This window comes from Polypterus senegalus, chromosome 9 (assembly GCF_016835505.1).
Source record: "Polypterus senegalus isolate Bchr_013 chromosome 9, ASM1683550v1, whole genome shotgun sequence".
Taxonomy (NCBI): Eukaryota; Metazoa; Chordata; class Cladistia; order Polypteriformes; family Polypteridae; genus Polypterus; species Polypterus senegalus.
The window spans coordinates 179805729-179820692 of NC_053162.1; the positions used below are offsets into that span (position 1 = coordinate 179805729).

Below are 14964 nucleotides of genomic sequence, written 5' to 3' on the forward strand. Positions count from 1 at the left end.
AAGAAACTGAACTTCTGCAGCTGATCTGGAAGTGTGGGATTGTCAAGTGAACAGAAGGATCAAAGCACTTCCGGGTCAAGAAGTATATAAAGGACCGTTAGAGACCCAGCAAGCGAACCAGAATTGGGAGGTAGTAGGACAGAGCATGCTGGGAGGAGTGGAGAAGACATTTGTGTGCTTTATTGTATTATTGTTGTGATTACTATTGTTGTTACTTTCCTGTTTATGGTGGCGGAGGTGCTTTTGGGCATGGAAAAGAAGAAGAAGTGATTTTACCCCATGTTGGATGTGTCTGTCTGTTGGGTTGAAAAAGGCAACAGCGACTTCTAATGTCTTATAAATACTTATATTTGTAAGACATTAGAAGTCGCTGTTGCCTTTTTTCAACCCAACAGACAGACACATCCAACATACTTTTCAATACTAATATACAATATAAATAAAAGAAAGAAAGAAAGAATAAAATATTTTTGTGGTCATAAAAATGCTTTATTTAGCCAGTCAGAAAGACAAAGGAAACCTCTGAATGACTCCTCAACTTTGTTCTCAGATTATCGTATGGCGACTTATGGAGACTGGAGCTGGACTCTGAGATTGCGCGTGTAAAACTCTCAGATTTGCATTTTACTACACTGTATAGGCACTGAAGAACTAACAGCCGGAGCAGGTAACTGCAGACTGGTGCCAAATGCAATCACTATGTACAAATTGAAAAAAAATAAAAATAAAATAAAAAAAATAACAAAACACGAAATAACCACAAGGTGGCGTCAAACAAACCCTGATATAAGTCGCACTTTTCAGCTCGGTCGGTTTGTTCTGCTCTCCTTTCGGGTATTTACAGTTCGTGCGTGTAAGCGGAAGTCGTTACCTGTGCCACGAATCCAAAACAAGGACAGGTGAAGGTGTGGATTGGTGGGGGTGGAGGGTTTAGAGGCGGGATTAGTGAAGGACTCAGGCCTGACCAGCTTGCTGCCAGCCTCTCTGTCCTCCCTCGCTGCTCCGCTGATATGGCTAAAGAGAGCGGCTGTACCACCACGGGTAGGGGGGTGGGCTTTGACTCAATCGTAAACGCTGCCACAGCCAACACTTTCCCGCATCCGTTGAGCCCCAGATGTCGTGAGTCCTCTGGAAAAAGAAAAAAAAAAATAAAAAACGAAAAACCCTCGGAGAACGTAGGATTCACTGCAGCCCGGATTTCTTGTCCTTTTGGAAACTGAAGCTCGTCCTCCTGCTCAGCTTCCGCTGCTTCTCAGTGAAGTATTCAGCTCGGGAAGTACTGGCTCGGGACTCCAAAATATAATTTAACTGCAAGAGAGAGAGAGAAAAAAAAACAAATAAATAAAAGTGGCCATGGACAGACATCGACAGACTCCACTGACGGACAGCGAGCCAGCCTGCCATCACTCTGCACCGTCATCCTTAAAAGGGACTGAGTGAGAGTCAGAGGCCCCTCTACCGTCTAATGCCCCCGCCTGGCGTACAGCAGCGGACGCAAAATGAAATCGAGGGGCCGCACTTGGCCTGCTCACGTGAGCCGTTACTGGCTGGGGCGCCTCCAGGCTCCAGGAAATGTTCTGCGACCAAACTCAAAGACGTGGGAGTGCAAAGGGGCATCGTGTAGGTGGTGTGGCGGACAGCCGGGACGCCCCTTTGACACTGGATCCAAGGGAGCAGCCATGGGATGCACACTATGTCCCCTGGAACACTTGGTGGCAGCCCCCCTTGGGTTTCATCGGGGGCACAATTGTGAAACACTGGAGCTTATCCCTGTTAGGCTCCGTGGCCACAGCTAGGGGGGGCTGCACGGCTTCCTGAGCCCGTCTGGGCTGTAATGCAGTGGGCTATAAAAGTAGTTGGCAGATACCAACCAGAGCCAGAGTCGGGAGGAGGAGGACAACGCTTGCTGGGAGGAGTGGTGGCGAAGGAAGATTTGATGTTTTGTGGGTGCTTTACTTTGTGTTTTGTGTGCTTCTGGGACTGTGTTGTGTCTGTGGGTACGAGGAAGACGTAACCCACAGATGAAGAAAATAAATCTTTTTGTTTATTTTTCACATGCCTCCGTTGTCAGTCTGTGTCTGGCGCCTATATAGCGTCTTATTACAGTGGGCACAAACTGACTGAAACACAGAATGCAAACGTTATGATGTTGGGACAGTTTATTACAACTTTTCCAACTGCGTTCTCGTGGTTTAAAAAAATAATAATAAAAAAAACGGAAATATCCCGTTGACAGAAGTCTTCAGACCCTTGACTCAGTACTTGGCTGATCCCAGCCTGGACTCTTATTGGGCCTGACGTGACAAATTTGGATTAGGGGGACTTTCTGCCCTTCTTCTCGGCTGATCCTCTCAAGCTCTGTCAGGTGGGATGGAGACCACTGGTCTCTCCAGAGATGTTCACTTGGGTTCAACTCCGGGCCACTCAAGGATGTTCTCAGTGCAGACACCTCTGGTGTCTTTGCTTTGTCCTGTATGGAGGACAAACCCTGAGGTCCAGAGCGCTCCAAGCAGGTGTTTTGGATTCTGCTCCATTCAGCTTTCCCTCAAGTCTGTCTGATCTCTCAGTTCCTGATGCTGCCACCACTAAGCTTCACCGTCGGAATGATGCTGCACAGATGATGAGCCGAACCTGATTGACGCTACTACTCACAACCTCAGAGTCATTTAGGTGCCTTTTTGCAAACTCCAAGTGGGCTTCCATGTGTCTTTCACGGAGGAGAGGCTTCTATCTGGCTGCTCCAGGTCGGCGGAGTGTCACAGTGATGGTTGTCCTCCTAGAAAGTCTCCCCCATCTGTGTACGGGTTCTCTACAGCACCATTTCTCTTATACTACAGGTCTCGACATTGTGATGTGTGAACTTGGGTTGCGCCAAGTAGTGAATCACAATGATATGGAAGGGGAACGACACTCTGCGCCAACTCTCCTAGGAGGAAACCCCAAAGTGGACGACAGCTGGCAGCGATTGTGGGTTGTGTGGAAAAAAAAAAGGTTTAAGAAGCAGTGCTGTAGAGCTCAACCAGAGTGACCACCAGGTTCTTGACCACCTGTCTTACCAAGAGCCTTCAAGCCCCAATTGCTCAGATTGGCTGGGTGGTCAGCTCTAATAAGAGTCGCATTTGCTTCAAACTTCACCCACCTAAGAATAATGGAGGCCGTTGGCCTCTTAGGAGGCTTCCCAAGACCTCGACACAATCCTGGTCTATGAGCTCGGCCAGCAATGCCTTGGACCACGCGGCTCAGCTGTGGGACCTCCACACAGATTTGTGTGTCTTCACTAATCAGTCCAGTCAGGTGGTCTCCAAAAATCTCAAAAGAGGTCAATAGAATGGGATGCACCTGAGCCAAGCAAAGGGTCTGAATATCTGCATCAACGGGACATTTCAGTTTGTTATTTTTAATAAACGTGCACACATTTCTAAAATCCTGTGTTTGCTTTGTCATTCCGGGGTATCGAGTGTTACTTGAGGAGGGAAAAAAATAAAAAGGTTTTAGCAAAAGTTTGCAACATAACACTTTGTGAAAAAAGTAAAGCAGTCTGAATAGACTGCAAAGGCGCTATAGTGTACGTCTGTGCTAAAAATTAAGACTCGATGGGAAGAAAGAGCGGCGGTGGCGGTAGACTGCTGCCAGTCAATACGCCCCCCTCACTCTGTGTTGTGTGACGAAAACTGTTGAGTATTTCTGTGGAAGTCTTGCTGGTAGACATTGACGCAAGTAACCGAACATCCTCCTCGACATTCTGAAATTGTCTGCCCACCATTTTGTATGAAACCCCTCCGCTTCTCACCTCAACCAGCCCGGACTCCTCTCTCATGTACGCAGGTTTCCATGTACAGAAACGGCACTAATAACTGCTTTCAAAACAGTAGCGACGGTTTTACATTTTTTACCACCATCACGAGTTGATGAATTTGCAGACGAGTGGCGCTGAAGACAACATTAAGCAATGCAGCAGCAGCCGGGATGCTGTTGGTGGTCGCAGTAGTCTATTAGGTTGCTTCTATCTGACCAATCTGTTTTTATTAATGTTGCATGCAGAGTACATTAAGGATAGATATTTCTCCACACTCGTTTTGGACTGGGACCACTTGCAAAATGAAACTGTGGTCTCCTTGGGGAGTAATGTGAGCTCAAAAGAAGCAGGATGCCAAAGCCTACTCTGCCACAGAGCTAACCCTGGACACACTTGAAGCTGTTTGTGGAAAAGAGAAAAGCGAGTGCGGGTAGAACTGGATGCCATCATGAAAATTCTCCTCCAGGAGGCGCGCTCTCTTGAAGCACTTCTAAGTCACAGGCCCACTCCACCATGGTGTGCTACGAATGCAGCTCTGGGGGTCTTGTCAGGAGATTCACTGCTTCCTCCGGACATCTCAGACTAAATGCTGATTCTCTTCAAGTTCATTTTGTAATTTCGCCACAGCACATGCTTATTATTTATTGATTGATCGATCGATTGTATGATTTGTAAAGTGACTCTGTATCTTTGTTTTTATGTTTCTGCTGCTGTATGTATTTACAGTGGGTAAAGAAAAGAATTCCCCCTTCCAAATATTCCCAACACACACAAAGAATATTTCTTCCCAGCTTTACTTACTCAATGCAACCTCTAAGATCCAAGTGAAAGATATGATAGCTACAGTTCAGAAAAATTATAAAAAATCAAAAACGAGCAATCCTGAGATTAATAAAGGATCATCACCCCCCAATGTCAATGTCATTTTGCTGACCCACCTTTTGCTTTAATGCCAGTCTTGAGTCTGTTGATTCTTCTCTATCAGCTTTGCACACCTAGACTGAGCCCACTCAATATTTGCCCCTCACTCTTCTTTACAGTTAAACTGTTCAAATTCAGTCAGATTGGATGGTGAGCGTTAGTGGTCTGTTATCTTAAAATCTTTCCACAGATTTTCAGTGTGATTTAGGTCTGGGCTCTGACTGGCCACACCACGACATTCACTTTTTACTGTGTGGTCAGTTTTGCTGTGTGCTTTGCGTTGTTGTCGTGTTGAAAGGTGAACATTCTGTCCATCTTCAACATTCTGGCAGAGGGTAGCAGGTTTTAGGTTTTCCTCCAGAATTTTATGGTATTTTGCCCAATCCATTTTTCCTTTTACCCTAACGAGAGCCCCAGTCCCCCACAATAGGATGCTGCCCCCTCCATGCTTTTCTGTAGGTATGGTTTGTTGTGGATGGTGAGCTGCATTGATGTACCGTTTGGTGTTGAGGCCAGACAGTTCGATTTTGGTCTCATCTGACCAGAAGACCTTTTTCTTCCACTTGGCATCAGAATCTTCAAGGTGCATTCTGGCAAAGCTCAAACGAGCCTTCATGTGGCCTTTCTTGAAAAGCGCGACCCTCCAGAAGAAGCCACAATTGTGGAGTGTTTGTGAAATTGTTGTCACATGCACACAATGACCACTCTTTGCCATCAAATCCTGTAACTTCTTCAGTGGCCATTGGCCTCTTGGTAGCCTCTCTTACCAGTGTCCTCTTTGCTCTTCCATCCAATTTGGAGGGACGGCCGGATCCAGGGAGAGTCCTAGCAGTACCAAACACTTGTCATGTCTTTATGATGGACTATACTGAGCTCCTCAGGATTGATAAAGCCTTTGAGATGTTTTTGTCTCCATCTCCTGCCTTATGTCTGTCCACAACTCTACCCCTGAGATCTTCTGAAAGTGGCCTGCCATCCATAGTCAGGTGTTTGCTGTCAGTTGCACTACCAAGCAAGGGAATGAATGGACCAGGAACAGCTTCACTAATCCCACTCATTACAACTAGGCACAGGTGGAAGGAAGCCAGTAACCACTATGGAAATGGTGGGCACTGCCACCTGAGTGAGTTTAGGAGTGGGGGTGGTCCTTTATTAATCTCAGGATTTCTTGTTTTTGATTTTTTTTAATTTGTAAGCTGTGATATCTTTCACTTGGATGTTGGAGATTGCATTGAGTAAGTAAAGCTGGAAAAAATACTGGTTTGTGTGTTTTCATTTAAGGCCGTAAAGCAAAAAAAAAGGGAATATTTCGGGGGGGTTGTCTTTTCTATACCCACTGTAAATGTCCCTTTGGGATTAATGATGTACATCTAAGCTAATCAAACCTAAAACAAAATCAGACATAATCCACATATCGGAATGGAGTCATCTTTACTTACAATTGCAATACAATACAATTTATTTCTGCATAGCCCAAAATCACACAAGGAGGGCCGCAATGGGCTTTAACAGGCCCTGTCTTTTGACGGCCCATGAGCCTTGATTATTTAAGACGACAAGGAAAAACTCCCAAAAAAACCCTTGTGGGGAAAAAAACAAATGCAATTCAAAGAGAGACCCCTTTCCAGGTATGTTGGGCGTGCAGTGGGTGTCAAAAAGAAGGGGCAATACAATACAATACAATACACAGAAGAGAGTCATCCTCGATGCAATATAACAATGACTACATGCAGTGTGAACGCCGTCAGATGCACACACTTACTTGTTCACGCACAGTGAAGAGTGCACACACACACGCACACACCTCACAGACCCTCGAACACACAGATGTCGCCCCCGGCAGACTTGAGTCGCCCACTGTACCTTAAGTACTATCTCATTGACCGTGGCTGCGTCCGATTCAAAGAAGAGGGTCTTGAAGACGGCCTTGAAGTCGTGATGGCTGAGATATGTGATCTTAAATATCGCATGACCTACAAGAAGAAGAAGAAGAAGCAGCCGAGGGTTAGAACACTGAAAACACTTCACTTCAAGCGGCAAGCCTGCAGATGGGATGGAGGGAGGGGGGCCTGAAATACAAACAGATGTCCCTTCAGCGTGACAGACGGAGGCAGCGCGATGGAGACAAGCTTTCCGTGTCATTTCAATTCAAGGCAAAGCTCGTCCTTGTGGCTGCTGAACCCTGCTTAATAAAGTTCAAATTCCCCAACTCATCGCCATGCTGGAGATGCAAAATCAATCATCCGGTAGTTAGGGGCCGACACATCGCACCTACAGGAGAGGTGCAGAAAGTGAAGGCGCGGTGGGACAAGCTGTTCAATAAGCCCTTGCGCTCTGCACGCCTTTACACCGTTTTGTAATGCCGGCCTGGACTTGCGTGTCTCCATCAGCCTTAAAATGAGGTTGTGCCCGAGGCACTGAGTGACCGAAGTGAACAACGGGGTGTTGGACATCATCAGAATTGGGGGTTTGGGTTGGACTGAGGCCTGAATGGAAGTGACACAAAAAAAAAACTGTCAGGTGCCATGCAGGGGGTCAAAAACACGAATGTGCAGAAAGATCTGCATCCACGTATCAAAACAGGAGTCACATGAGACCCCACAGTGACCGAGGCCATGATAACAAACCAAAGGACACCACATCAGAGCCACCTTTCATTTTTTTTTCCAGATTTTGGTGCCCGAGGAAACAAAGGAACGCATAATCGCCACCGTCTTAATCGTCAACAGTGAGATGTGCAACAAAGGGGATGTGATGTCGTATGCTGTGTGACATGAGGGCAACGTTTTTAGCATTTTTATCATCAAGAATAAACTTTGAGAGTTCCTTTATAAACTGGTTTGGACTGCTGCCTGTAGTGGAACCAAAAATCTGGCTATAGAGTGAGAGCATCGGTCGGTGTCCACGTTGTAAGTACCGGATTGGTTGGACTGGCATACCGACTGGGGTCAGAGATGATGGAGCACCAGAATGGAGACACAACCTGGCCAGGATGGTCCTCACTTTCTGCCCCAGTCAAAATGATCAAATAATGGATGGACAAGGGATAAGTGAACAATGTGTCCCCCAGCACCAAAGGTGGCCGTGCTCCCCTGACTGGAGCCCACTATGGACACCCGCAGGGTTGTCTGGGTATTGTATTATGGCAGGAATTCCCGGTTGTTGCCCTTTGGTGCTGCAGTGGGGAAGCTGTGAAGAATGGACCTCCCTAATCCTAATCCTAATCCTAATGACCCGGGTCTGATGTAAAAGGAGCTGCTCTGCCTCATCCAGCTGAGTCAGGAGGCAGACGGCTAAGCGCACGTGGAGGAGAAAAAGGCGCTTCATTAATCGTAAATATACAGTAATCCCTCGCTATGTATCGCGCTTCGACTTTCGCGGCTTCACTCCATCGCGGATTTTAAATGTAAGCATATCTAAATATATATCACGGATTTTTAAGCTGGTTCACGGATTTCTGCGGACAATGGGTCTTTTAATTTAAAGTACACGCTTCCTCAGTTTGTTTGCCCAGTTGATTATATACAAGGGACGCTATTGGCAGATGGCTTAGAAGCTACCCAATCAGAGCACGTATTACATATTAACTAAAACTCCTCAATGATATACGATGTGCTTCCCCTAGCGGATTGTTTGCTTTTCTCGGTCTTTCTCTGACATTCTCTGCCTGGCGGAGGGTGTGAGCAGAGGGCTGTTTGCCTAGAAGATATTGACGCTCCTCTAAGAAATGCCGCTTTATCGCGGTGGCCCAAAAGCACGTATTGATTTTTTGATTGTTTGCTTTAATCTCGCTCTCTCTCTCTGACGGAGGAGATGTGAGCAGAGGGGCTGTTTGCACAGAGGCTGTTTGTTTAGAAGATACGGAGGCTACTCTAAAAAATGCTGAAAGACTACCTTCACATGGCTCCCTTCTTTGCGGCTGCTTTATCGCGGTGCTCATACTTAAAAGCCCAACAGCACGTATTGATTTTTTGATTGTTTGTTTTTCTGTCACGCTCTCTCTATCTCTCTGACATTCTCTGCTCCTGACGGCGCTCGTTTGAAGAGAAGATACGTTTGCATTCTTGTAATTGTGAGAAAGAACTGTCATCTCTGTCTTGTCATGGAGCACAGTTTAAACTTTTGACTAAAGGGTGTTATTTCATGTCTAGAGGGCTCTAATAATGTTAACAGGGTGGGAGAGTTTATAAGGGCTTAAAATATATTAAAATAACCATACAAACATATGGTTTCTACTTCGCGGATTTTCACCTATCGCGGGGGGGTCTGGAACGCAACCCCCGATCGAGGAGGGATTACTGTATTGTTGGATTGTTACAAAGCCTGTGAATGGGTCTCTGAGTAATAAAAAAACTTTTACATTATCCCTAAACTGTGTCGTGCCTGGTGTCCGGGGCTCAGTGGAGCCTCCATGAGGTCACCCTGTGTCAACACTCAGTCGAAGAGGGTGGGAGGTGGGCTGCGGAGGTGTGACCCCCGTAGAGATTCGTGAGAAGGCGTCAGCCGATACTCACCGGTATGCTAAGAAAAGCTCTGGCCCAATTCAAACACTGGTTTAGACAACACATTAATGGGATACCAAGTATGTAACAAGCTGCTGGGCTTAAACGTCGGCACAGCCGGGAATGAATTCCAATGAGAAAGAACACGAACTGTAATTCTGTCTACGATCGGAAAATGCACAGCTGAGGCCAGAAGTTTCCACACAGGGGAGCTAAAGACTTTCAACCTCTGCGTTTCACGACTCCACACTCATCACGTTACCATACATTCTCTGAGTTAAGTCCATCAGGGTCTCGGCTTTACTTCCGTAAGTGCTGCTGTTCTGTCGGTGAACTGGGATGAGTGAGCAATAAGACGGATATGCGTAAATAAAAAAAAGAGAAAAAAAAGATAAAAAGCAAAACTAAACTGAAGCCCCGATAAGTGACACAATAATCGAGAGTTAAAGAGTCAAAACTGAATGTATACCTGAGGAAAAAGCACAAAGATAAACTGAAAACTTCAGATTTGGTATCCGCGGATCAGATAAGCTGTCATTTTATCCCCTCACGTTGGTTACACAAGGGTCCTGACCTCTGAGGCCACACCCCTAGCAACACTGGAAACAAACACTGGCGACGTCCACGGAGCGCCCAAAATCATATCAAATCATGACAGCTGCTGTCACAATAACAGCTAAGAGACAGACTTGATCAAGATGGGCTCCAGCTGCAGTCCTCCGCAGCGCTGCGAGTCAGCAGTGTCACTGGACAGCCAATTGGACTGCAGGTTTTTGTCACATGGTTTACTTGACCGGAGTCAGGTAACTCCTCCCCCCCAACCCTAATCTTAACCATAGTGTAACCAGGTGTCATCACTGACACGTATAATAGAAAGTGACGTCCCCTCAATGGAGAGGAGCTCTGGTGGGCTGCAACTGGGGGTCTATTGCCCAGATCAGATTTTCAGTTTCTGTACACTTTGATAGTATTGCCTTTTAATTGCTTAAAGGATTAAGTTTGCTATTTTTCAAAACGAAGTTATTTCTTCACAAACCTGATGTATATAAATTCACAGCGCGAAGCTGTGTTTGAAGGTGAAGCGCTTTTTGAAATTTTTAAAAAATATCTTGCCTGCACTGGTGCTTTACATTGTAGGCTATGAGGCACGGAGGAAAAGGCTTAAAAACGTACCAAATATGTCCATTTTTCAAATCAAGACAGTCGTCAAGTGTTGATCTGCATCTTGCGATTACACACACATTATAAAACAGTTTATATATGAAAATTCTGAACAAGAAAATGTCAATTCTCTGAGATTCAACCATTTTAGAAGATGACCAGCCGTGCATGAGAGCGCAGTACTTCTTGTTGTGGTTTCCTCTCTTGTCTTGTGGGGTGTTGCACTGGTATGCAGTGGTCAATACCTACCTAAAGTGATCCAAGGATGGACGACTGGTAAAACTGGTGGGTGGGTGCACAAAACTCGCTGATGTGCGTGGAGAGCGGAGGTCAACCTGTCTGGTCCGATCGCACAGAAGAGCTGCTGGAGCACAAAATACTGAAAAACTACATGTGAGAAAGATGTCGGAGCACACAGGGCATCACAGCTCGCTGCGTCGCTGATGACTGGTCAGAGTGCCCTTACTGACCCCTGTCCATCTCCGAAAGTGCCTACAATTACCAAATGAGCATCAGAACTGGACCATGGAGCAACAGGAGAAGGTGGCCTGGTCTGGTGCTTTCAGATTGTGTGGACGGCCGGGTGCGTGTGCAACATTTACCCGGGGAAGAGATGGCAGTGGGGATGCACTATGGAAAGAAGGCAAGCCAGCGGGGGCAGTGTGACGCTCTGGGCAGCGTGCTGTTGGGAACGCCTGGGTCGATGCCTTCATGTGGATGTTACTTTGACACGAAGTACCTACCTACCTACCTTTTTTTTTTGTTCTTTATTTTCATCTTTAACAATTTCTTGTATTAGGAATTTGTTCATTTTCGCATACCCCATGGGGTCAGAGTGCAGGATCAGCCATTGTACGGCGCCCCTGGACCAACTGCAAGTTAAGGACCTTGCTCAAGGGCCTAGCAGAGTAGGCAGTACTCTCTGTGTTGCGGACCATGTTCACCCCTGTCACCTCAATGGTATTCCCCGACGACAATGACCTATTTCAGCAGGATAACGACCCATTGCAAATCTTGTTCAGGAATGGTTTGAGAAACACGACAAAGAGTTCATGCTGCTGACCCAGCCTCCAAGATCCCGATCCGATCGAGCGACTGTGGAACGTGCTGGAAAAACAAGTCTCATCCACAAAGGAGCCCCCTCACAACTTAAGAGCACTTGGAGCCACAGGACACCTTCAGAGGTCTTGAGGAGTCCATGCCTTGGGTGGTCAGAGCTGTTTGGGCAGCACAAATTTAACCAACGCGATGTTGGGCAGCTGTTTTCAGTGTTAGGGTTGATTGGTGATTGTCAACACACATCATTATATTACTCACTGACTGTTAAATCTGAGCTAACATGTAGTAGGCCATCTATAGGGGACCCAAACTATAAGTTACCTGTAACCCGTCATCAGGCCTGTACCACCAAATACGAGCAAATCTGTGCGTAAAAATCGTAAGCAGAGGATAGCAGGTGTCTAAAATAAGAATGAAAACTACACGACATCACACAAATGAGGGTTTCCCTTGCAGTTAGTTTTTTCTTATGAGCCATACGTTGGATAACATTTATATTTCACACAAATAATTTAAATACGTAGGAACTTCAACTGTCTGAACGATTAGCGTCTGCCCTTCTGTGAACTTCAAATGGAAATTGCAACATTTGATTGCAACGAACTGTGAAGATCCAACTTGTTAAGACTCTCAGCAGAGTGTTCGGGCAACTGGCCAACTGCGCCAGCTATGAGGTAATAGAAAAGAAATTCTAACTAAATGCACCCGAATATTAAATTTAGACTTTTATTTTGCATTGATGTCAAGAACAATTTCACTAGTTTCCACTGTGGCAGTCAACGTGTTAATTATTCTTATAATTTATTTATGGACAGCCGATGGTTTGTGGGTGGGGAGGTTAACATCAGCAAGATAAATGTGGTTGGACTTGGCCGAGTCTGAACTGAGCCGGAGCTCCTTCTTGCTTGGCGTGGGACTAGCTGGTCTTTCGTTTTATTTATTTTTTGAGGCCAGTGGTTACAACAAAAAGTCACTTTTTGGGATGTGGGCCTTCAATCCCCTGCCAGACAGCTTACCCAAACACCAGCTCTGGGGACACAATATCACCTTCGAAGGGGTGGACAGTGCTGATTGCACCACCCTGTCATATGGCAGCCTTCATTAACTCAACCAGCATGCCAGCGGGTGACTGGCCACACACTGCCTGTGGCACCTTGGAGGACATAAAAGAAATGCAGAAACATACGACAAACTGGGGTTATCTAAAATCAGAAGGCAGTGATAAATATTGACCTGTCAGGAGACGAGTGTCCAAATGGCACAATAAAAACACACTCCCGCTATTCCAGAAGAGTCAGAAGTCTCCACTGTTGATTTTTAAGCTTGTGTTGCATGATGAGTAATTTCCAAGGCTCGTCTTAGGCCCACCATGCTCACTGACGTGTCTGTGGACAGATCGATGTCTGTGCACGTCAGCCGTCAGAGATGCTCACCTGACGACAAGGACGTCCAACCCCACGACACCACTTGCCGACAAGGTCCCTTCCACGAAGTTCCATGCCTTCCATACTAACTAACGGTTCTTGTGGAAAGGCAGCACGTCGAGCCGCTTGTCATTGAAGTTTCTGCCAAACGCTCCCCAACAAATCAACACTCCCCAACTCTAGTTTTCCAGACATTCTAACCAGGAGGCAAGATGCAGCCGACCTGTTATAAAAATGATCCAGAATGTGAATGTTGGAGTATCACAGGAAGAACACCGGTACGGAAGCAGCAGACCTGTAACGATGTTGTACCCCCTCGCTGGTCTGCCAGCTCTTAATATTTGGTGGTCGGTAAGAGAATTTGTGCTAAGGCCTAACTGACGGTGGTACACGCTATCTTATAGATGGTCTTTTTTGCGATATGACGGATCACTTGGCTCTTTTTCCGAGTCTCCTTTGTTGAAGTCAAGCCTTAGCTCACCTTACCGTTCTGTCCTAAAATAAGCTCATGGTCAGCAAATTAGCGGCTCTGCTATTTTATCATCATATGTTAATTAAACTCCATTATGATACTCTAATCATTAACATAAATTCCCAATCTAAAAATTGGATAATAATTAAAAAACCTTTAACGTTTTTGACAAATTAGCCTCTGGTGGTGCTAATGTCCAATCTATTTAAAAGACTCCTGAAAAAGAAAAAAAGCAGAAACCCGCCCAGCCTACAAACCAGTAATTGAAGGCTAATTAGCATGGTAATGTATTCACGTTTTGCAGCGCGCGATACGGATGTGAATACGCGGCTGTTTTAATAACAATTCAACGAGTAACACCAGTCAGAAGGAAATGTCATCTCTATCTGATTCCTTTTAGATTGGGGAATTGCACTCCAGCGCATCCCATAATCCTATTTTAAATATCGAGAAGCTGTCCGTTTTAGTCTTAATTAGCAATTACCAGTGGAATATACGCTAAAAAGCAGCGGCCTCCAGACAAAAGTGCAGCCGTGCCATGGCAGGCTGCTTCGTAACTCAAACTTGCTGTTGAGGCGTTTTGTTGCTCTGACCAGCTTCTTGACCTCCGAGATTACAACAGGAAGCACGAGTGGACCCCCCGAAAGCCAAGTCTGTTCTCGTGACAAATGCTTGTTCCTCCCCGTAGCGTGTGACTTCATTTTGTGTTTCTTAATGTTGCCTTTTTTTTTTTTTAGGAAACGAGCACACTGGTACTCTGGGTTTTCAAGGTCTTTAGAAAAGTTATAGCCCAAGGACAGCTTAAAGCAATACCAGACGTAGGAAGCAGGGGGCGGTGTTGAGAGCGAGAGGATTAGGCACATATCATGGGGTTCCTGTCCCCTCGGAGCTGTTTGAGAGTGTTAGAGGGGCTAAAGGCCATCACACCACATTAGGAGATTTGTTCTGTGATAAAGTACACTTAGGAGTGCAAATACCAAGAGAAGGGGAAGCGGATGGATGAAAAACATGGAAATGATGCAGAGGATGGGGGCTTGAAAAAAATAGCCCAAAATACTGCGTTCCTTTGTGTTTTTTTTTTATTAATTTTATTGCAATCCATACAAAGCAATTGAGTTTGTACAAAAAGAAAAATCGAGTTAAGAACAGATCGATCCCCACCCCTGAGAGAGAGCAAGCCAAACGGCGTGAAATTTAAGACCTGTAAACACACCTAAATTAATAAATTCTCTGTGCTTCATGACATTATATTAAAATATTACTGATTAGATCCTGCCATGGTTTGGAAAAAGTCTGTACGGATCCTCTAACTGAGTATTTGATTTTTTCCAATTTCAAATTATATAACACATCGGTTTCCCACACTGACTTAAAAGAGGAGAGTTTGGGTTCTTCCAGTTTATCAGAATAAGTCTGCGTGCCAACAGTGTAGTGAACGCCATCACAATTTGTTTGTCTTTCTCCACTTTAAGACCCTCTGGAAGACCCCCAAACACAGCTGTTAATGGGTTAGGAGGGATTGTGAGTCCAAGGCTGTCTGAGAGGTAATTAAAAATTTTTGTCCAGAATAATGTTAATTTGACGCAGGCCCAGAACATGTGACCCAGTGAGGCTGGGACTTGGCTGCAA

General features: G+C 45.6%; 1 protein-coding gene across 3 annotated transcripts in view; it reads right to left on the bottom strand.

The window, feature by feature from the left end:
• Positions 1-467: 467 nt before the first annotated feature.
• Positions 468-14964, bottom strand: part of mapkap1 (MAPK associated protein 1) — a 453244-nt gene continuing 438747 nt past the window's right edge. For all 3 annotated transcript variants that reach the window (XM_039764445.1, XM_039764443.1, XM_039764446.1), the window contains 2 exons: positions 6581-6690; positions 468-1308 (listed from right to left, as the gene is read on the bottom strand). In XM_039764445.1, the coding sequence (XP_039620379.1) occupies positions 1183-1308; positions 6581-6690 (236 nt within the window). In that variant the 3' untranslated portion in view covers positions 468-1182. The remainder of the gene's footprint in view (positions 1309-6580; positions 6691-14964) is intronic.